Raw genomic sequence first — 23,915 nt, 5'->3', positions numbered from 1 at the left:
AAATAAACAGGTAGTCTTCACTTTACAAAATTAATTGATCTACCTCGTGAAATGGATCGACGATTGCTGCAAGCCAGATGACTCTGTACCATCGACATGTAGCATGGCTATGCAATCCCAACATGAAGGCCTTCGAAAAGTGTCCGCTAGATTTAGACAGAGGGAATGAGGTGGGGGTCAATTGCTTTCTCTCTCTATCATATTGCTACGCTTACGAAAAGAAAGAGACGGAAGTTGACCGCCACCAGTGGCTATCTCTTTCTACCAACTGGCCGTATTCTACTGGCCTAAGCGTAGTCCATACTATATGTCAATGTTCTGTACAGATCCTTTACCATCCTGCAATGTATAAAGGGCATTGGTGATGAAGACGTTGAACTATAACAATGCTGTATTAGCGACTTTGTTGATGTGGTGTAAAATCAACAATTGTAACATTTATACAAACCATTTTAAATATCTGTTTACAGGTAATAAACGGATAGAAATAATTTTATTTGACATTTTACTTGACTGTATGTGTGACAATATTACTTCCTAAAGCTCTAATCAGCTCCAATGCTCCAAAATGGTTGAAAGTAATTGTAATAAAAGGAATTGGAAATAAAGTTCCATAATTCAATCGGTACAGTGAGTACAGTCGATAGAGTAGAAAAATGCGCACGCATCCGGTAACGCATGCATTTCGTTCTGTATTATTCGATGGTAAATTAATGTTTTTAATATATAATAAAATTTACCAAATGTTGAGATTACTACAGACATATTTCCCAAACGATTTCTACTTAAATGCAGATAAAAATTATTTTTTCTTGTTTTAACTAAGCCTGCTAACTGTACGCTCAACAGACTTTTATTAATCAAGAATAAACTATCATTTCCTAAGCTATAAAAATACATTCCTAAACTTGCCCAAACAATTTCCAAACGACTGCATTGATAAAAAATCAAGATAGTTTTATTTACCTATCAAGTATGCGGAGCCTAGCTTTGAACAGCTGTACGTGCTATGACAAAATGCGTTTGTAAACAATACTTTCAATCAGTCAAAAATAAGTGCAATGTTCATTAAAACCTAATATTTCTCTTTCCGAACGAAATGCGTGTAGGGTTATAACGATTATTTATTTGACATGTCAGACAAATTGTGAATCCTAAACTGGGGCTGCTTGGGCACACCAAAAGGGTGCACAACATTATTAAATTACTTATTAAGAATAAAATCCAGTTTATTCAAAATGGGTGATTGAATCAGGTTGTCCATCGCATTTTAATGCATAAGCGGTACTTGGCGACCCAAACTACTGATTGTGTGTCTAGCTGTATTTTTACCAACGATTTCCAGTGACTGGCCTCTGGAAATTTCGGGAATTGCCGTTCTGACGTCACACAGATATATACCCCCCCCCCCCCCCCCCGGCTGTCTCGTACTCATCCGCCACACTTCTATTTACACGTGAGGCTACCTCCAGTAGTACATGCTCTAACTTCTGTAAATTATACGTCTGCTAGTTTTCCAGTCCAAAATTCGAATGTCGCGGCGTGTTATGAAGAATATAATACAACCTTGCTTGAGATTGTGAATATTCATGTTCATTTCTGGTGATTTATTATTGCTATCCGATTTTGGATGTTTACTTGTGTATTGCTGTGCGTAGTACCTTGCCTTCTCATTCCCGGGTTTCGTGGATAGATGAAATCTGTTAAAGAATTATCTTACGAATCGTCTTGGACGTATGAAATTGTCACGTTTGAAACTTTTCGTGTATAAGGTAATGTCACAATAATACTATCTGTGCTATACATGAAATTTTTTCCATTAGTTACCTAACCTAATAGTTACAACGCAAAACTAATCTAGCTTATTCTTCGGCCAGTAATCCTCATCGGTTAGATCATCACCGAAACATTTTCTCCTTACGACACTCTATGGCCTCCTAAACAATCATTTTCCGTTAATGTATTCGTAATGGCAATTGTCTGTGTGTCATCGTATTTTTTATTATTTAAGTATATTGTTCCTCAAAGTATTCGTCTTGATAATTCGTTACGTTTATTCGAATAGCGTTTGAAACTCGGTCGGAATTATAATTGCTATTTATCTGTTCAGATTTCACTGAAAAGCTGATAGCAATCCCACAGACCAGCCCCTAATGACTGTGTGATACTTACGAGGGTTATCATTCGATGAATCAAATGTGATCTAAGATTTTTATTGTGAAAGTTATATATGAAAGATGGATCAAATCTTTGTATACAATTCTGTGATTATTATTCAGGCAAATAGTTTAATCTTGCACCAATGGCTTTCTTTAACTGTACTGAAAAGATTTGTAGGAATTACGAAATTCGAATTCCAGTAACCTGCACACAGATTGGTCTTAAAATTAATGTTTAGAAAGTTCTGTACCATTTGGATGAAAGAAATTGATTTTTTAACTAGATATTTTTTTGAAGTTTGTGAGTTGAAGAATGTCTCCATAAAGCTTGAAGTGAAAAATTAAAAAGTAATCTAGATATAGATTACTTTCAGAGACCAGTATTGTGTTGCAAAAAATCAAAGTTGTGCATTTTATGTGAGGAGATTGGTAAGGAAAATTAGAAGGTGGAATCGCAACTCAAGTTTGTGCACAATATTGATTAATATTATTTATGTTACTATACAAAACCTCAGATGGACGATGTACATAAATTCCAAGTATTCAATAGTGGAAGTTGTATTTCTTATAAATGCGTTGCGCTTATGCCGGTATGTGATGGGTATGCAGTGAAATGCTGCTTACCTTGAAAATCACAGACAAAAAACATAGTCATCTCAACAAAAAACTATCTAAATGGTAAATATTATTCTTAAAAAGATGTTTGTAAAGTATAAAGATCTTTGTCCATATCGTTTGTGAATAACAGTAAAAAATGTTAAGTGTTTTGCATGAGGTTTCACACATAATCCTTGAGCAAATGCTCACAAAATACTTTTTTGGAATTATACAATAGCGAAATACAATTCAGTTCATTTAGAAGAAGCGATTACATTAAGTAAGTTGTCAGAAACCTTTCGTTTGAAGTTTTTTTTGTATTTTATTAGTTAAGACTAATATTGAGAACCATTGGTCAGGCCTGTGTATAAGCATAGGCTTACCCCTCTTACTGCCTACCCAAGAAGCGCTCACCAATCTCCTTAATTCATGGTTTTGCCAGTAACTACCTCAAAGTTATCACTAGGTATTAGAAAAATGATACACTCCGTGTTATACTTGCAGATAGTTTATTGTACAGACTTGTAACATAGGATTGAATAAAGAATCTGGCTGTACCAAGCCTAAAATGATACAGAAAAGACGATTAGGTAGCACATCGTTTCGCTCAAGAGCGAGCAGCAATGTGAAGTGAAAGGGAGGATGAAAGCTAGGAAAAAGTTTATCATATGCCTCTGTGGTAGCTGATTAGCTGTGAGTATTATGATTTCCATTCAATATAAATAGAATGTAGTTGCAGCTTGGATGAATCAATTTTGGTCAAATTTCAAATTATTGAGAACCAAATATAAATTTTTGTAGAGTTAATAAAAGTTAAAAATATTGTATTTTACTGGGTTGTTATTCATAAAAAGACTTTTTGACCAAACTTAATCGTTTAATACTTTGGGTATATTACATAGAAACTTGCAAGCTACTGAAGTAATTACTTCAATTTACCAAAATTATTCAAAAGCCACAATTTTAACATTTATTGGTTTTTTTTTAATGGTTGCTGACAGCCAAGGTGAAATATTATCAAGTAAGAATGTATTTGTTTTCATGTTTTAGAATACTTCAAAAGAAGAGAAGAGAGGGCTTCGGTAGATGAAAAACATTTTCGAGTATATCTTTCACAAGTAACCCCACCGAATCAGAATAATAGGTGGTCTCCCCATGTAGAGCTCTATGATTATATTATGCCAAGTAAACGATAATGGCGTCACTTTTGCAGATCGTATTGTTGAAAGTTTGATGCTCAGCGTGGTTTAAAAACAAACAAGGCTTGGCGAATTAGCTTGTGCAAAATCAAATCAGCTGAAGATCACATGTGTACGCTAACTCACGTGTAGGGATACATTGAAAAATACCTACTGCCATAAAAAGAAAGTAATTACAGGATAAATTTATCTGAGTCATGCGACAATATAATCAAATCTAATGATACCTGTGAAATTGAAAGACAAAGTGAGATAAAATTACAGCGGCAATTCAGCATTCTTGATGCAACCTTTAGGATATTGTTTCTTCATAAGCCAAGCTTCAAACCTTTCACTATGGAGGGTAAAGTTAAGGAGGACAATCTTCGTCTATAGAAAATGTCCGTAGAGTACATATGAGATAGCGTTGCTGTAGCAAAAGGGACGCATTTAAAGAAAGTGCCAAGAATTAGAGCAGGACAGAATCAGACGGAGAAATATAGATCCATTAATAAAATGTATCGCTAGAAAATTTGAACTTCTGGATTGAAATATTTACATACAGATAAAAATTTTTAATTAAAAAACAGTAACTTTTTATAACACAAACTCTAATCATATTAATCCACATATGAAAAATAGAGCACGTCCATAACCTGCAAACTCCATACAATAACGTCTTGTGGGTCTTGTGGCAAGTTTTCAGGTTATATTGAGTACATTTTCATTTCACTACGTTAGTAGTTCACCATGCATTTAGGGTACTTTTACGAACTAATTTAGTCTACAACTACTTTTATATTTTCCGACTTCCATTTGTCCTTCACTTCATCTATAACGGACAAGTTCAGATTGAACCCTTGTTGCTTATCAGCGCCTTTCTGGTGACTTATTGAACCAATATTTGCTGCTTTTTGGCGGACAGTTTTCCAGTTGAAGACTCATGAGATACTTCTCCTTACCTCTACCCTCCATACCATGTGCTTATACACAAGTCTGAGTACTCCTATCCCTTTATCATTGAATGCCGTGTAACTGACGTGAAGCCTGTGTTTCTTAGTTTGACTCGAGCGTTGCAACCTCGGAGGCCAGTTACTATAATAGTCCAGGATAGTTAGCTCGAAAAGTACAAAATATCTACAAAACGGATGGGCAAGCCAAATTTTTTAGGGTAAGTACAGGGTCATTAAAGATGCCTAAATCCGCCAACATCCAATAAAATTTCCTGGTACTTCGTTCGCTATCTTGAAAAATAAGAAATCATCGATATCTCGGCTCCTACTAGTTGGATTTGGGTTTTTTTTTTTGTTGTACGAAAAATATTGTCCACAACTTTTGATTGAAGAATTTATTAATATCTGTAAAAGAAAAAACGTTACAATAAAAAAAGTACCATTAATTCATGGTTACGACTGTTTATTGTCATATTGCCCCCTTTTAATTTTATCGAAAATTTTTTTTAAATAAAACGAGGACTCAATTTCCAACAATTTTCACATAATCCATTTTGTCATTTTCAAACAAACTATCCTGGACTATAAATGCATGTCTAATAATAGGCCAGTCAAATAGAACTTGAAAATGGCAAAACTGATTGAAAAGCCAAATTTTTTAGGACAAGTAGAGGGTCATCTGAGATGCCCAAAAACACCAAAATCCAACAAAATTTCCTTGTGCATCGGCAGCCATCTTGAAAAACAGGAAATCGTCAATATCTTAGCTCCCATTGGTCGGATGTTCGATTTTTTTTTAGTTTTTTTAGAGAAAAATATTGTCTACAACTTTTATTAGAAGCATTTCTTGATAGCTGTGAATGAAAACGTTTTACGATAAAAAAAAGTGCCATAAATTAATGTCTAATAATGTTTATTGTCAATTATATTGCCAGAATCGATATCGTGCAAATGCAAGATTAAGTGTGGAAAAGCCTGTAGTTGCCGCAAAGCTGGGCTTCAATGCTTCATGGTATGTGCACATTGCAGTGGCGAACTATGTACTAACATCGTACAGTTGCAACAAATTATTGCAGACGAAGACGATTGCAATAATTTGGATTCACTTGCAATTGAATGCAACCAAGGATTGATCTACGATTCACAAACCGAAGAAGACGAAATCCGAGAAAGTCGAGAGGATGATGACGATGACGTAGACGACGTCAATATGCCTGGCTCGTCGACAAAAAAGACCAAATACGCATGATTATGCGATCAAATTTCATTCCATAAATATTTTTTATCATAAAATCATGGCACTATTTTATTCGTAACCTTTTTTCCTTCCCAATTATCAAAAAATCATTTGAATAAAAGATGTAGAAAATATTTTTCTCTGAAAAACTGAAAAATAATGAATAAAATTGAAACAGTAGATATCGACGATTATATGCAGCTGCTCCGTTGCCTATTGTGTCAGTAAGCTTTACAGGTCGAATGCGGACAGAGACAAATTTGACGCTCTCTATATCAGGTAATATTCGAGCAATCGCAAAATCGTATACACAAAAATTATTCAGAATTGAGTCCTCTACAACTTTTATATGAAAAATTTATTGATAACATCGAAAGCGGGCAATATAATTGACAATAAACATTATTAGACATCAATTTATGGCATTTTTTTATCGTAAAACGTTTTCATTCACAGCCATCAAAAAATACTTCCAATGAAAGTTGTATACAATATTTTTGTCTGAAAAAATAAAAAAAAATCGAATATCCGACCAATGGGAGCCGAGATATCGAACATTACTTGTTTTTCAAAATGGCGGCCGATGCACAAGGAAATTTTGTTAGATTTTGGTGTTGTTGAGCATCTCAGATGACCCTCTACTTGTCCTAAAAAATTTGGCTTTTCAATCCGTGTTGTAGATATTAGCTACTTTTCGGTCTAATTTGACTGGCCTATAAGTATGCCTACCACTACGAGTGCATTGGGCTCCCCCTCACTAGCGGCAAAAATGCGGCAAAAGTTCACAACGTCGCGTCGGCTTCACTACCGTTACAATTTAAGAGATTTATTCCTCACACCGCAAATGGCGCCTACCACTGCATGATAACAATAGGAGATGCAATTTAGCTTACAAAGAAAGTCTTTCCGATGACATCCTTCGATTTTGATTAAATTTATATATGTTATTCTACATCAAAATTTAAGAGACACAAATTTTTTTTTATCGGCGGAAAAACGTTTCTAGGGGGTGAAATTATCCTTTGAAGTTGAGACCTCCGAGGGGTACTTTTCAGGTTTCACCTATTTTTACTAGAGATAATCGAATGCACCCAAATGGATAATTACCTTAATGATAAACGATGAAAAATGCAACTGGTTTCATATCGTGGGGTTGCATAGGAAAAAAGTTATAGGGGTTGAAATTCAAAAAATCGTTATAACAAAAAAAAAAATATTGCACCTATCTCGATAGATTCAATTGCACTTTGAAGAGCGAAAAAAATAATACATCTGGGTTTTTGCGTTTTTCTCGCAAATCAAGTTAAGGGGGTGAACTACCCCTATGTATGTTTACATTTAATTTCAATAAAACGGCAGTAATTCTTTTTTTTCTTATTTCTTCTCTTAGTGATGCGTTTTTTCTCTAAATTCTCAACATCTACGTATCAAACGATGGACAGATTTTTCTCGAAATTACATTTTCAGAATTGGTGAAAGTGATAGGACCAAAAGTATGCATCCAATCTTAATGGTTTGTTTTTTATTTGAAGGCAATTTGAGACTCTTCTAGTTATACTTAAAACATTTCATTTAAAATTTATTTATATTTATAAACAATGGATCTTACCTAATTGAGCAAGGAAAATTGGAAAAAATCAAATTTTTCCGCTGAAAATTCTACCACTTTATCAATTTTTTATTTTTTGTAACTTTTTATGGTATTCATACGAATCTCATTCACAGTTTAGAAGAATTCACCTATTTATTTTTGCTGCCAAAAATGACAGATTGGATAACTTTTACGGATAACAATTTTTTTCATTAGTTAATATTGAACATACCACAAGACGAATTTCAAAAATATCTATTCCTTATATTCTTCACAAAAATTTAGTAAATACTGACATATTTTCATAGTTATCATATCCCCCCCCCCTTACTTGAAGGTGTTATCTAGGAGTCATCTCTGTCCAGTCTGTGACTCGCTCCCATAATTAGATTTGAAATACGACATAGAAGCAGTGATAAAACTGCGATCGCGGAATATATTCACCACAGTCGGCTATTTTTCTTTTACACGACGAAAGAAGTCACTTACAATTGAAGACTATTTAAAACGAAATTGCAAATATTAATCAAAATGAAGATAAATCCTTTGAACGTTATTAGAATGCTTCTCGCAACTTTTGAAGTTATGCGTTTACCGGATTCGCCAGTAAATAACGATGAAATACAGTTGAAAGCAAACTTTGAAAATATTTTGTTGAGTGCAGTGAACGAATACAGTGGTTTCGAAATGGTAGAAGAAAATTCTTTGCATTTTGAAGAACCGTTTAAGGATTGGGAAATGGAAATTGTTGAAGATAAAGAATGGGCAAACGCCCTGTATGAATCAGAACTATCGCCTGATACATGCACTCGTGATAACGAAGACTTATCTTACGAATACAAATTAAGAGCCGTTGAGTATTGGCGCAGCGGGAAGAAAGGAAATTTGGGTTTGGGCAGTGTTAAACAAAAGTGCAAAAAAGTGCAATCTATACGACAGTTGCACCGGTGGGCCCACAATTTGACCAAGGGGGGGACATACAAAAAAAAATTAGCACGAATTTGTGGTTACACTTTCGAAAGATTCAAAGCTGCTGTGGATGCTGGTTTAATAGTGCACGATTCTGATTTGAAAAAATGGGCTTTTCATGCTTAAAAAGAAATAGGGCATACTGATTTTCGTTTCAAAGCATCTCATACGTGGATAAACTCATTCAAAGGAGCTCATTGCATCGTATCGAGAAAAATTCATAAATTCATTACATCCAAAACAATTGAAGATGGAAAAGTCTTGGAACAACAAATTCAAAAATTTGTCTATGACGTAAAGCTAAATATTAGAACGTACGGATTGTCAAATACATTTAACGCTCAGAGTGGCTGCCAACTAGAAATGCATTCCGGAAGAACTTTAGCAGTCAAAGGAGAAAAGCAAGTACAATGTCTTGTACAATCAGTCTATTCTACGAGCCACAGTTACACTATTCAGCCGACTATATCAGCTGACGGCAAGCTGCTATCTCCACGGTTTTTGGTTTTAAAAGAACCAACTGGCAAGATTGGTCCAATAGTGGAGAAAACGCTTTTCAGACCAGATAATGTGTACATAGAAGTATCCAAGTCTGGGAAGCTTACTTCAGGTATAAACTACACCCACTTGTAATGAATTTTTTTTATTGATTATAAGTCAAATATAAAAGAAAGGGAAATAAATAGACAATTGCGAGAAATAGTTGTTGACGATCAAAGAGAAAATTATGCATTTATTTGGGTCATTTTGGTTTAATAGGTCAATTATAATTTAATAGTACATAATTCCAAATTTATAGTCCCTGCACGTCGCAACCCAACAAACTTGGTTTGATAGTTTAAAAAATATAAGTGGACGGCACAGGTGCATAAGTTAAAAGATATAAGAGACAATAGTCGCGTAAGAATAAAACAAAATAGTAACAATAACATAAAAGCGGACGGTAAAAGGGTATATAGATAAAATCGAGCGGAACAACTATTCGAAAAATTTGAAGGGAGAGTGTTTGATGTGTCGTGTTTATCATTTTTGAATGGTGTGACTTTCTTTATTGTTTCATTTCGTCGTTATTTATTTAATTTGTTACCTGATCAGGATCCGGGTTAATTTCACACACTTCATTATTTACTGAAACCTCCATACACAACTCTCCTTCTAAAGTCGTAAGCCTATTAATTTGCTGATCCGCTGATCCGCTGATCCGTCTGAACTTCGGTTCTTACTATCGTCTATCCAAATATATACATCGTCACACACTGTTTTTTTATAGACATTTTTTCGAATGAAACAGTAATAGGTTTTTCTATTTTCAGATCATTTTAAAATTTGGTTGCAGCATGTAATTTTCCCGAAAGTTGGTTCAAAATCTTTATTACTGATTGATTCTTGGACTGGACACTGTCCCCAAGTTGTACGTGATGTGAAACCTTCAAATAGAGACGTCAAAGTAATGATTATACCTAAAGGAATTACCGGAAAAATCCAGCCCCTCGATGTTTTTGGATTCCGAGTATGGAAAAATTTTGTGAGACATTTTTCTGATAATTGTCTTTTGATGAATTATGATATTGATTCGCATTTGAGAAACAATATCATAAAGCTTCAGTCACTTGTTCATAACCAACTATCTTCACCACGTTATATCGATCTTTTCGAATAGTCTTGGTACAAAAGTGGTTACATAGAATAAAAACCAGCGAATTTTGAAAATCCTGTACACTTTGCATTTGGAGATTCCTGCAACTCACACTGTGAAGTTCCAGGATGTGAAAATTTTGCTATTGTTCGCTGTTCCTGGTGTAAAAAGTCGTTATGTTTTAAACACTTTTTCAATGACTATCATTACTGCAGTACTTACAACGGCTAATAGAGCGTACGATTATATATTCGCTTCTATTTATTGCTATAGTGATTATTTTGTTAAACTGTTGACATATTATCAATAAAAGATACAAGTATATTGTACGCTCTCTTTTTTTTACTTGACTACGCAGTTTTTCTGTGCGTCATCCCAAAACTTGGTCTTATCTACCGAACCGAATATGTGTAAGCGCTTATCGTATGCTTATGTTATCCCATTGCCAAATATAAATCAGTCAGAATTATCGATAAGTCAGATATAAGTACTTTTTCAACGAAAGATCCGTCTGTAAATAAGTTGGCTCCTAGATAAAACTGTTCATTAAATGCTACATACGTGATACGGTGTGGTAAATTAAAAAAAAAACATATCACTAGGAGAAGGAATAAAAAAAAAGAATTACTGCCGTTTTATTGGGATTAAATGTAAACATACATAGGGGTAGTTCACCCCCTTAACTTGATTTGCGAGAAAAACGCAAAAACCCAGATGTATTATTTTTTTCGCTCTTCAAAGTGCAATTGAATCCATCGAGATAGGTGCAATAGTTTTTTTTGTTATAACGATTTTATGAATTTCAACCCCTATAACTTTTTCCCTATGCAACCCCCCAATATGAAACCAGTTGCATTTTTCATCGTTTATCATTAAGATAATTATCCAGTTGGGTGCATTCGATTATCTCTAGTGAAAATAGGTGAAACCTGAAAAGTACCCCTCGGAGGTCTCAACTTCAAAGCATAATTTCACTCCCTAGAAACGTTTTTCCGCCGATAAAAAAAAAACACGTGTCTCTTAGATTTTGATGTAGAATAACATATATAAATTTCATCAAATTCGAAGGATGTCAGCGGAAAGACTTTCCTTGTTAGATGTCCGTTTGATGTTCATTAATTGTGTTCAGTCAGAAAACAATGGCATGATCCATAAGTTTTTAGCTAATGTTCGAATCCATCATTCCTTAATAAGCAATATCAACGTACCTAAATAGAATACGGACAGTCAAAATTTGGAGCAGAATTCGTCAACATTATATTGTTGGAAAATTCTGATGACTTTTTGATTCTAATATCTGCGTTACTATGATGTTCGTTTAATATGTTCTATACATGGAGATTGCATATGAGTTTGATTTGAAAAACGTATCTCATGACGCCCAATTTCTTCTCTACACATATTCACACAAATCCTATTGTGGAATTCGCCAAGTTATAGACCTACGTGAAGTTCGCCCCCCACTTTCGGCAAATGAATGTTTCGAATATTGTTCACAATTGTTCTAGGTTTGTTCTACATCGTTCCAAAACCTTATATTCATAATTTACAGAACACAACTGAAACAAGCAAAAATCCATTTTGTGACCGGGCCCCCCATTTTTGAAAAATGGAATTTTATTTTGTTGTTCCAGTTTGTTCGAGTTGTTCTAAACAAAGTTCCAAAACGGTAAAGTCATAATCCAACGTCCGGTCGGGCAAAAGTGCCATACAATATAAATAATAAAAATTCCATTTTTTCGATTGTTTTGGGTTGTTCTAGTCATGCCGAATATTGTTCCAGAAGTACGATGTAGTGAGTTGAGAAATGGGCTTGTAAAATTCAAAATACAGGGTTTCCGATCGTCTACGTGTTTGAAATTCAACTTTTCGATGTGTTCCAGGTTGTTCTAGTCGAAACAAAAGATTTTCGAACAATTTGCGCATCGAATAAATGAGGATTTTTTACAGGAGCAGGGAGTTTTGAGGATATCTATCGAAAAGCAAACCTTATTAACGTTTCTAAAAATGTTTCTTTCTCCGGTTAGTTTCGATGCGAACCACGCGTATTGGATCATATTGTGAAAAATTGTTTGAAAATGTTTTGTTTCGAATGTTTTTACGACGAATATCATTGTGGCTCTTGTACGATGTCAGAACCTAGTGAATAAAACATGTTTCCAATTTGAACTTCGTTGTATAGTTATTTTTCAATAAAAAAACCAAATGGATACGTTGAAAGCACGACAAGAATTTTTTAAAAATATTTATTGTACAATTATGATTATAATAAATTAACTTATTGGTAAGTCAAATAAACAATAATTTGAAGAAAGAAAGTATAACAAAAGAAAAAAAAAGTGTGTGTCAGCTCCGACGCACGACTGGAGTTTACTCCTTACGAACGATAATTATGATATATATCGAATAGAAAAAGAGGGTATGAAATGATAAGAGAAACAAACATATATCTGTAATTATTCGGATTATTTACATTACTTCAAAAATTTCCAAATTTTGAGTGCATATTCGTAATAAGTGACCGCAAAAACCCCTGAGTACCAACTTTCGTTCCCGTCAAATGACTTTTTGCATTTTCGGTCCGCCATATTGGATCCGCCATCTTGAATTTTCAACTTTTGAGTGTGGATTCGTAATTAGCTACTCTGAAAACTTTCGAGTGCCAACTTTCGCTTTCGTCAAGCGACGTTTTGCATTTTGGTCTGCCATATTGGATCCGCCATCTCGAATTTCCAACTTTTGAGTGCAGATTCGTAATTAGCGACCCCGAAAACCCCCGCGTACCAACTTTCGCTCTTGTCAAACGACTTTTGCGTTTTGGTCCGCCATATTGGATCCGCCATTTTGAATTTTTAACTTTTGAGTGCGGATTCATAATCATCGACTTCGAAAACCCCTGAGTACGAACTTTCGCTCTCGTCAAACGACTTTTTGCGTTTTAGTCCGCCATATTGAATTTTCAACTTTTGAGTGCGGATTCGTAATCAGCGACCCTGAAAACCCCCGAGTACCAACTTTCGCTCTCGTCAAACGACTTTTTGCGTTTTGGTCCGCCATATTGGATCCGCCATATTGAATTTCCAATTTTTAAGTGCGGTTCGTAATCAGCGACTCTGAAAACCCCCGAGTACCAACTTTTGCTCTCGTCAAACGAGTTTGCACGTTTGGTCCGCCATATTGAATCCGCCATCTTGAATTTTCAAATTTTGAGTGCAGATTCGTAATCAGCAACCCTACAAACCTTCGAGTATAAAATTTAAGTCGATAGTAAGTACGGAAAAATGTGTGCCGCTAAGGGTTAATATAAGTAATGAAAATAATATATAAGTATAAAATATATTAAATCAATTAATCAAAAATAATAAAAACACTAAATAAAAGATTTAGTTGTTCGTATTTGAAATGTATATTATTCATAAATGTAAACGATAAGCTTACCAATTAACCGCATCCATGTGTTTTTCGGATTCTTTTTCATTATCATCTAAATCAATTTCTTCCATATTTTCAATTATTTTGACGTGATAACGTCACGTCTTATAAATTCATACGCAGGCACACAACACACACGTACAAACATACGCACACATTCAACTCTCAGACCAGAGGTAATGAACTATACGGTGAGACTACGAATTACCGCACAAAGAGGAGACCCCGAGTATAGGATACGCTGTGTAATGTATTCCATCTCATTCTTTTGCACGTTCAATATATATGTTTGTCTTTTTCTATAACGCCTCAAGTTTTCGTGTTACACTTGATTTTACTCCTCATATAATTTCTGTACCGGGCCCCATAACTCAAATCGTTTCTTAAGGAGTAATCTCCAAAAAAAAAAAAAAATCAGGAACGGAGGGTTTGAACATAGAACCTTCGGCGTGCTACGCTTGCCAGCTACCACCTCGGTCACCGGGCTGCTTGGTTAACGGCGAATACTTTCGGGTACATATGGTAGGAACGAAACTTTTGGAGCGTTTTTCTCGTAGATGGCTGGCCATCTAGCCCTATGGCTTGGGCATTGTAACACTATGGGGTAGTACTGCAACCACGCACCGCGCCACCCCAAACTACATTTCCCAACCTTGGCGGTCCCCTTGTCAGTGCTTCGTTGTCGAGTTACTTGTGATGCTTCAGAGGTTGAATGAGGATGTTGACGCTGTATTGCACTGGTCAATCTCTGACTCTCTACGCCTCAATACTGCTAAACGCAAATCCTCATTCTTGGTAGCTCACCTTTCATCACCAGGCTTCACACTGCGGTCCTTCCGAGTATTGTCCTGGATGGTTATATCATCCCTTTTTCCACCTCAGTCCGCGATCTCGGTCTTCTTCTTGACTCCAAACTCATGTGGACAGCTGAGATTGCCTCCATCTCGAACCGGATTTATTGCATTCTCCGGCAGTTGCCTGCTTCTCGGCGTATGCTTACTTTTTCGTTGCGCAAAACGCTCATTGTGACGCTAGGTTTTCCGATCTTTGACTATTGTTGCGTGGTATATAATGATTTTTCGGGTGAGCAAAATAGGAGACCCCAGCATCTGCTATACTCCTGTGTACGTTTTGTCCTTGGCGTTGCAAAAGATGAGCATATCACGCCTCACCGTCGCGCGTTGGGCTGGCTCTCAGCTCGGTATCGCAGGTTATTCTTTCTCGGATGCTTGCTACTTTCGGTTTTTCGCTCTGGACCCCCTCTTACTTGAGAGACTTGTTCATCTCTCATGACGTGCTTACCGTTGTCTCGACTCAGCTTGTAAGAAGCGATTTTTTCCTTCCCCGTTTCACTACTGAGACTTTCAGAAAGTCTTTCTCTGTTGCTGGGCTATATTTCTGGGATTCTCTTCCTACATTATTGAGAGAACTCCGCCTCTACTCCACTTTCAAGGCAGCACTCCGAAAGCATCTGTTCGAGACTGAATTTTCGCGGGACCGATTAAATTGTTAAATTGACAACCAGTTTTTCTTAGTTTTCTTTTTCTTTTAATTTTTCTCGTATTTCTCTTAATGTTACCTCATTTATTTCGTCTTTCGTTTTCTATTCTGTCTTGTCTCACCCCTTATGTTTACCCACCATTGTATTTATTACTGTTATCTACTTGTATTATTTATTTATTTATTAATTTATTAAAATTTTTTTACCCACTGTTTCAAGTCACTTTATTTATTATTGATATCTTATTATGATTATTGTTATTATTATTTATTTTTTCTCCAGGTTATATACGCGCTTTCTCTGTTTTCTGTTCTTTGGTGTATCCTGTATTATTTTTTTCTCATTGCGTACTTGTCCAATATTGATAAGGACATAATAAACTTCTATCTATCGATCTTATGGCGAGGTCACAAAATTTTATAGCATGCGAAGTGTTCTAACTTCCCTCAAAAGAGGATGAATCCGCTGTACCATTTCTTATATCATCCAAATTTCCGTCTACATCAGAACAGATGTTGCCCTTGCCAAAGCTAGAAACCTCGGACGATTCACAATTTCCCTCGTTAAGGACGTTGCCTACCGACCTCCCGGCTAAAATTCCCGCGCGACTCAAGCCAGGTGGCCAAGGGGATGAGTGGGCGGGACTTAAGGCAGTATTCTACTTTGCAACTTTGAAAAAAAAATTTTTTTTTTTTACATTTCTCGAAACTAAATATATTCAAGAATGTTAATTCAATATTTTAGAAAGATTCAGCCCAGTTTTGAAAATAATGGAAATTATGGGCATGAAAACTGGCCAAACCGCCATGCAGTTCGCCAATATGTGCGACCAACAGCGCATCGTTCGAGAGAACCGCTGCTCGACTGAGGCTTCTAAGGAGAGCAAAACTCAAAAAAGCAGGCTAAATTAGATGACCATACTCACCTGGAACAAGTTGAAGGCATATTATATGGCCCAGGCATCGCTGATTGAGCGTAAGATAATTTTTTCTACGATTGGTCAGTTACAAAAACTTTAAACGTGTTTTTCTCGAAACAACGTTTTCAAGTATCGTGGTCGTGAAAACTCAAAAACTTTTGGACCGGTCCTTATGAAATTTTGAACACATATTATATATGTTTGTATCAACCGACCAAACTACAATCAACTTAAAATTTAATTCTAACTATATTTTTATTGCAAAAAAGCGGCAAAAAAAACACACAATTTTTTTTTTCTTTTTTATTTTAGCCGCCATTTTTCGATTTTGCACATACATAAAATATTCTAGTTAGATCGGTTCCTGGAGTCATACTGAACTTAAAACTATCTGATTTTTTTGGTTCAGACCATCCGTCGGCAAGATTTTGCGACCATGGCAACGTTATCTGCTTTTTGAGGTGTTGGCTTCGACCATACTTTACATGTATAAAAAATGTATAAAATAAATTGAAAAAAATTTTTTTTATGTACTTCAAGAGTGTATTTATTAAGCATTTCAAACCCTATATGCATATCTTCAATAGTATTCTCAGAAACAATTCACAAAAATAGCGTTTTTTTTAAAGTTGTAAAGTAGAATACTGCCTTAAGTCTATGCTCCTCGCGTGCTATGGCCCCCCACTCTGTACTCCGTTGGGACCAGGCCACTTGAACGTTCTGAAGTTCTGACGTGCGAAGAATATAACTGGATAGAACTAGGATACGTTTATCCAAGGAGAGATTGGCACGTATACATATTATTTCAAATACTTATTGCTCATGCAAATAATAATAAGATACAGAAATCATTGAATAATCTTCGTGTTTTCAAGAGATCTATTGCATAACTCGTTGCAGTAAAGTGAAAAATATTACAAGAGAAATGACCCGAACCAGCAGTTGGATTCATGACTAAATAGTAAATACATTGCCATCAATTACCCAGGTCTCACCACGTGGAGGTCGCTGCGATGAGGAGACCTACCCTATCCCGTCCCAGCCACCCAACCATGCCAGGAAAAATTAAAAGTGTTACATACATCGATAGATATTCAAAAGAAAATTAGTAAATCAAAAATATTGAGTTAGACATGCAGGAGTATATTAGAAATTGATAGATAAGGCGTATTGAAAAATCAGCAAAATCTATGGTACAAAACATAATCAAAAGTAATGGCGCGTCAATAAATAAATTATATACATGCGATTGCGTGGAATACCATACTTTTTGTTTTCCGTTATGACGTTTCTTTGGTGTAACAAGTAATTATTATAGAAAAAAAACCGAATCTTCAAAATAAACTGTTTTAGTGAATATTATGGACTGAAAGACGCAAACATTCCGAAAACATTCAGCAAACGAATACGAAAGATCATTATTCGGAAATTCATGCATTTCTCAACTTGAAAACATAATGTGAAATCAAGTTGTATCCGTGCAAAATTTCGAATGGGCTGTAACTAAAAAATGAAAATTTAACAAGCAGGATATACATCCAAGGATTGATTTTTAATATATAAAATTAAAAAATGGTCTACATACGAAGAAAACAATCCTTGAATCAAGGATAAAAATATTCTCGAATCAAGTGCTGAATATTCTTCATTCAAGAATATGTGATATTTTTGATTCAAAAAATAGCATATTCTTGATTGCAGAAATAAAATATTCTTGGATCAAATTGTTAAAGCCGTCGAGCACGTCTGGAGTCTACTATTTCTGGCAAAAGGCACAAATGAAAAAAGTCGGCTAATTTATTTTCCATTGTAAATTTCCCAAAATTGTCGTCACGAACAATTTTGTCAAAGATCAGTCCTTTCGGCGTCCAAACTACGAAATGGCACCACTTCCTTTTCGTAATGTGGAGAAGACCCTCAAGCTGATAAAAATAATTGTGTGACGTTATCAACTTGACTTCACCATTCGTAATGGACATAAATTTTATTTTTTTCGACTCTATGCCCTTCATTGGAGTCGGCTCTTTGGCAGAAACGGGACATGTCACTCCGATAATGGCCTCCTCGTCCACCAATCCATCAGGTGACGCCGCGAGGAACGGTAGCTCCTTGTCTACCACTAGACCATTGGATTCCACCGTAACTCCATATTCCGAAGCAAACTGACTGATCACCAAAGGCTCCTTTTCGATACCCCACCTTGTACTCGCGTTACCATGGAAATCGGTATAGCGAATTCGTTCAACTAATTTCACGCAAGATGTTTGTGGCGGTCGTTTGCAAATTTCACTAAATATCGAGGTAGTTAACCGCTTTCTACGCTCATCGTACCATTCGTCAGACGTGCTTTGTCCTCTACTTTGCCGTTGGATTATCAGTGTATCCACCGAATACAAGGCTTGCACGAAATCATTAGCGGCAGCCAATTTCTCTTCGGACATGTTTGGTTGCGACGGACATGCAGCGTCCGGGCCGTAGTCGGTGTCAGCGGATTGGGTGACGAAAGATTTTGATTTCGATTTGAAAGCCGGTTTTCGAGAGTGAAGAGATCGCGATTTATTTGTACAGTACTTGACGGTGAATTTCCCCGGCCCACCCATTCCTAATTTCTGACTGACTAACGCATGGAACTGTCCACCGGCATTCATCCTCACTACGGCAGATTCGCATCTTGCTTGATATGAACCGCGAAGGGTAAAATTGACATTCTTGCCCCCTATAGCCATAGCAACATGTGCGATGTACAACTCGGCCACGTTGTTGTCGACGTCCCATATCAGGCTAGAGACATGCTCAGTGAGTCGATTCATTGCCGAAAGGATCTCTTGGAAGATACCAGTCGCTTTCATATTCTGCACATTGTTTATTTCATCCGGCTTCGGATTATTTTCGCAGAAATAACCACGGTCTTTACACAACCGATGGTCTCCGAAAACATGATTCGGACCGTTTTTTATATCTTTACGCAATTCCTCGACCCGAACGTATCGCGGCTTATTAATTTCTGCTTTCCGGTGACGAACAGCAGAAGTTACTACATAACGTAGGCGTTTCAAGTTTTTGCGCAAAGAATTTCGCAGAACCACTGTACCGACCTTACGGTTGACACAGAGATCTTGCAGTCGAGTACCATAGTTTCGGAGCACATGGTTGCGACATTCAATTTTTACGACTCTACCCCCGGTCCATACGGCATAGCATCGATAAGATTCCGGTGGACGCTACTATCTCCATCTCCTATCAATTTGTTATATTTTAGGCCGTGCATTTCTAAGCTACATTTGAATCCCTCTACTATTATGTCAGATTCCATCGCGGTACTAGAACCCCCCCAGTTTTTGGCGCACTTATGATCCACGACTGATTTTGACTCCCCTTATTTCGACCTATTACAAATGAAACAATACTTGTTTCGAACCCCGATAAACAAAACTTTCTTCGTCCTATACCCTACTATTGCTGTTACACCCGAAAGAGAATCATATTTTGTACGGTAAGATCGTTTGGCCCAAGACCCATCCGCAACAACCGCTACGCAAGGGTACCCGTCTTCGTCAACGTCATCTGCCTCACGAGCCAATCTCGCCTCTTCCTTCCCAGCCTTGATCATCTCTTCCCGAGCAATATCATAATAGGCATCACTGACAATTTCGTGAAATTTATTCCATGTTTTCTTAGCCATGCAAGGCATATCTATAGCAGCGCTAATTTCTTTGAGTTGAGAAAAACCACCATCTGTGGACACAATTCCTGATACTATGGCTGAGTTTAAAGATGAGGAATCTGATTTACGGTCTTCTGAGTCTATTGATTCGATCTTATTACAAAATTTACATTTGAAGGTGATGGTTGAAATGAATCCTGTCCGACTTTCGGATATAGGTTCCATGTACGTACGTTAACTTAGCTCAACCGCTTACAAAAATCGAAATAGTATCTCTTGGATAATTTGCCGTTAATTAGCCGCTAATTAGCCGTGAAAAAATTTATTTTGTCGCGTGTCAAATTTTCGAAAAAATCGATGGCCCTGCAAACTTCACAAAAAGATAGCACAACCACGAGTAAAAAAACTACGACGGGTTAGTGATTAGTGATTTTGAATGGAACTGTAATTTGCCGCTAATTAGCCGCTGATGATCAGTTGTAGTCATAATTAGGTTGGAGCCCAAATTTTCGAAAAAACTTGAGGGTTATGGCAACTTCACACTAAGGCAGCATAACCACACGAAGAATAACTACTCAGGGTTGATTGTAGGGTATTGTGAAAAGCACAGAAATTTGCCGATAATTAGCCGCTACCGACCCATGGAATTTTGAAATTTGTCTGTACCTGAATTTTTTTAAAAAATCGATAGCAGTGCTGACTTTTCTCGGAAACAGCACAACCGTGTGCTAATTCTGCATGGAGGGTTGATCGTAAAAAAGTTTCCAAAGCACTGAAATTTGCCGCTAATTAGCCGCTACTGACCCATCGAATTTTGAAATTTGTCGGGACATGAATTTTTTTAAAAAATCGATGGCAGTGCTGACTTCTCTCGGAAACAGTACAACCGTGTGCTAATTCTGCACGGAGGGTTGATCGTAAAAAAGTTTCCAAAGCACCGAAATTGGCCGCTAATTAGCCGCTACCGACCCATGGAATTTTGAAATTTGTCGGAACATGAATTTTTTTAAAAAATCGATGGCAGTGCTGACTTCTCTCGGAAACAGTACAACCGTGTGCTAATTCTGCACGGAGGGTTGATCGTAAAAAAGTTTCCAAAGCACCGAAATTGGCCGCTAATTAGCCGCTACCGACCCATGGAATTTTGAAATTTGTCGGAACCTGAATTTTTTTAAAAAATCGATGGCAGTGCTGACTTTTCTCGGAAACAGCACAACCGTGTGCTAATTCTGCATGGAGGGTTGATCGTAAAAAAGTTTCCAAAGCACTGAAATTTGCCACTAATTAGCCGCTACCGACCCATGGAATTTTGAAATTTGTCGGAACTTGAATTTAAAAAAAAAAAACTGATGACAGTGTTGACTTCTCTCAACCTGAAACTCTGTCGAACCGTCCCCTCGCCTCTCGCCGCTGTTTCAGCCGCCAAACTGTCAGCTGTGAGTTTTTCCGTGTGAAAAATAATACTGTACATTCCTGCCCTACACCAAAAGACCACGCCCTGTAAAAGGACTAATAGGTGAAATAATATGAACATCGCGGTCTGATTATATCTCGAATAAAATTCTATTTCCACGTCCATATTTTCTGCCATCGTATGTATTAATCAACCAGGTTAACAAAACCAAAATTCCAATTTCACACGTCTGAACTCACTCGCAACTTATTTATTCTCAATAAACAATGAATTTCTTTTTAAAATTATAGATCATAGTAAATGACCACAAAAGATATCAATTGGAGAGAGAAAGAGAAATGTAATATAAATGATATAAAATTGTAAAATTCAGTTTGGGCGAAAAAAATTAAGTTTCATTATTCTCTCCTGTGTCCCCCGAAACGGTTATTTTTTAAAAATCGTTCGTGGTCGTTTGGTGGTGTTTGGTAGTATATTTTTCAAGTTTGGTGGCGAATAGTTCTTCAAAATTCGAGAAACTCAATTTTCAGCGTGAAGTTAGAAAATACAACACACAGGTGTAAAGAGTAAGGCAAAGATAAAATACATGAGCGAATAGTACGAGTAGTACGGATATGTATACAGAGTTACATAATGAATAAGGTGTCTACAGGGACTAATATCTGTAACAATTGAAGTAAATATATTTTTTCGAATTGTATCGCAGTAAAAAGATGTTTTAAAAAATTTTAGTCAACTTCTTTAACATATATGAGCAGCTTCGGTTTCACTCGATGGTTGGTGCCTAAAACTTGAGGCTTAGTACTTGTGTCGTTGTACTCAATCCAAGTGCAGTCTCTTCTTCTGCAAATTGCAGTGTAATACCCTATTTTCTGTCTCGTCGTTGTCGCGGGGCCAGAGTATACGATGATGCCTGCAAGCTTATACATAGATTGGTCAGTACCACGAATTCTTGTGCATATCTTTCCCAACGCAATTTCTGGCTTTCCGGTCACGGTATAAATATCTATGCAAACCAGCATCTCTGAAAAATTTATAAAAGAAGGAGAAAACACAATATTACAACCTTGATAGAAAGGGATAAATAAAAGACACCATCGACAATTTAGGGGGGGGACTACTCCTTCAGTCCTTGAATTTACTATTGCAATTTCATAGAATCCGTGCCATCTCTTTATTTCTGCGTTAAATAAAAATGTGTTTGAATATTTTTGCTCAAAATTGTGTATAGAATGAGTTGTTGAGCCCTTTTTCGCGTTTGAGATACATGGACTTCGATATTTGGAGATATATACGTCAACGTCGAAATCGACCAGGGCACCCCCTTAAATCACTTCAGAATAAATCGGACGAATAACTGTTTTCTATTTATCAAATTTTCAGCTCCTGACTTGTAGGCAATGAGATAATTAGTATTATTTTCCACATGAAGATAAGATTATTGTTATAGTAGACTAAAACCTAAGCGACACGTATTATTTTTCATCAACCGTTAAACGCTTCAAGGGGGTGAAGCCACCTTCCAGTTTTTTGTTTTGTCATTGAGAAAGTTACATTTTTCATTTCTCGTTGTAAGAAAACTTTTCCAGTAGGATTGTAGAAAAAATATTACGTTCTTGTGGGTGAAACTGCCAAAACGCTTCTTGACGTACCTTACTTTGGAGGGTAGTTTCACCACATTGAAGTCTTTAATGGCAGATGAAAAAAAATCACATCACTTAGTTTTTATTTTACCATAACATATTACAAAAGAAATTAAATCTGAGAGATCGACCTGGGATACCTTCCTTGCATGTCAGAGAAGCTTGTATAAATTGAGTAAAATTTCTTAAAATTCAACCAATTTGTGCATTGATATACGGTTGAACAAATTTTTATTCAACTTGAAGTAATCTGTTGTTTACTTCGCTTATTCCACATGAATAAATCTGTTATCTCCATTAGCAATACGATCAATATGCATTTTACCAAAGCTTTCATTTCGGAGGACAATCTACGTTGCTGAATCTAAAAAATTTTTTCATGTAACGCAAGCGTGTCTTATGCGTTTTTTCATACGTGTTTTATATACCCAAAGTACCCGTCTTTACGAAGTTACGGTGAGTTTGCGAATGCGCACGCGCAGAGTACACAAGAGACCACTTTCAAGTCCTAGGAATTAAAAATGGTCTTTGCTTACCACGCGCACGCGAATTCCCAGACAAATCAGCAATTGATGCACAATACACTATATTTAATCAAACAGATTTTACAAAAATACGTTCCTATCACGAAAAAATCTATATTTTGCATTTTGTGAAATTACACTAAACTTTATTTAGTTTGAACACATTTTCATTTCAGATTGAATGGAGGGATTCCCGAAAATATTTTGTTACGATAAATAACTCATTTCTCTGAGTGTACCTCGATATTTTTGAAGTCAAATTCTGTATATCATCTTACCATTCGTGAACTCGACCTCTACTTCGCTTCCACATAAATCGCAATGCCGTTTCCTGTGGATACGGACATGGTCATCAATCACGTTAAAAAAATTTTCTTTATTCGTCATGTGTTTGATATTGACACCAGCTGTGACCAATTTTACATTACGTGGCTTACATTCCTTTGGACAAATCAGTTTTTCTTGAAAACTCGGCATTTCGCTCATCAGTTCAGCGTA

At 36.3% G+C, this 23,915-nt stretch overlaps 2 protein-coding genes across 4 annotated transcripts in view; both read left to right on the top strand.

Moving 5' to 3' along the window:
* Positions 1–1,460: 1,460 nt before the first annotated feature.
* The window catches only part of LOC124178364 (diphthine methyltransferase), an 89,276-nt gene continuing 66,821 nt past the window's right edge, over positions 1,461–23,915 (top strand). For all 3 annotated transcript variants that reach the window (XR_006869785.1, XM_046561635.1, XM_046561636.1), the window contains exon 1: positions 1,461–1,772. The gene's annotated coding sequence lies outside the window, so the exon portion shown is untranslated. The remainder of the gene's footprint in view (positions 1,773–23,915) is intronic.
* Positions 8,826–11,684, top strand: LOC124178379. Its single transcript, XM_046561661.1, has 2 exons — positions 8,826–9,294; positions 9,998–11,684. Exons 1-2 carry the CDS (start codon positions 9,048–9,050, stop codon positions 10,342–10,344), a joined length of 594 nt encoding a protein of 197 aa, XP_046417617.1. The 5' UTR covers positions 8,826–9,047; the 3' UTR covers positions 10,345–11,684.

Source organism: Neodiprion fabricii, chromosome 3 (genome assembly GCF_021155785.1).
Source record: "Neodiprion fabricii isolate iyNeoFabr1 chromosome 3, iyNeoFabr1.1, whole genome shotgun sequence".
Lineage (NCBI taxonomy): Eukaryota > Metazoa > Arthropoda > Insecta > Hymenoptera > Diprionidae > Neodiprion > Neodiprion fabricii.
This window is presented reverse-complemented; position numbering and strand designations above follow the sequence as displayed.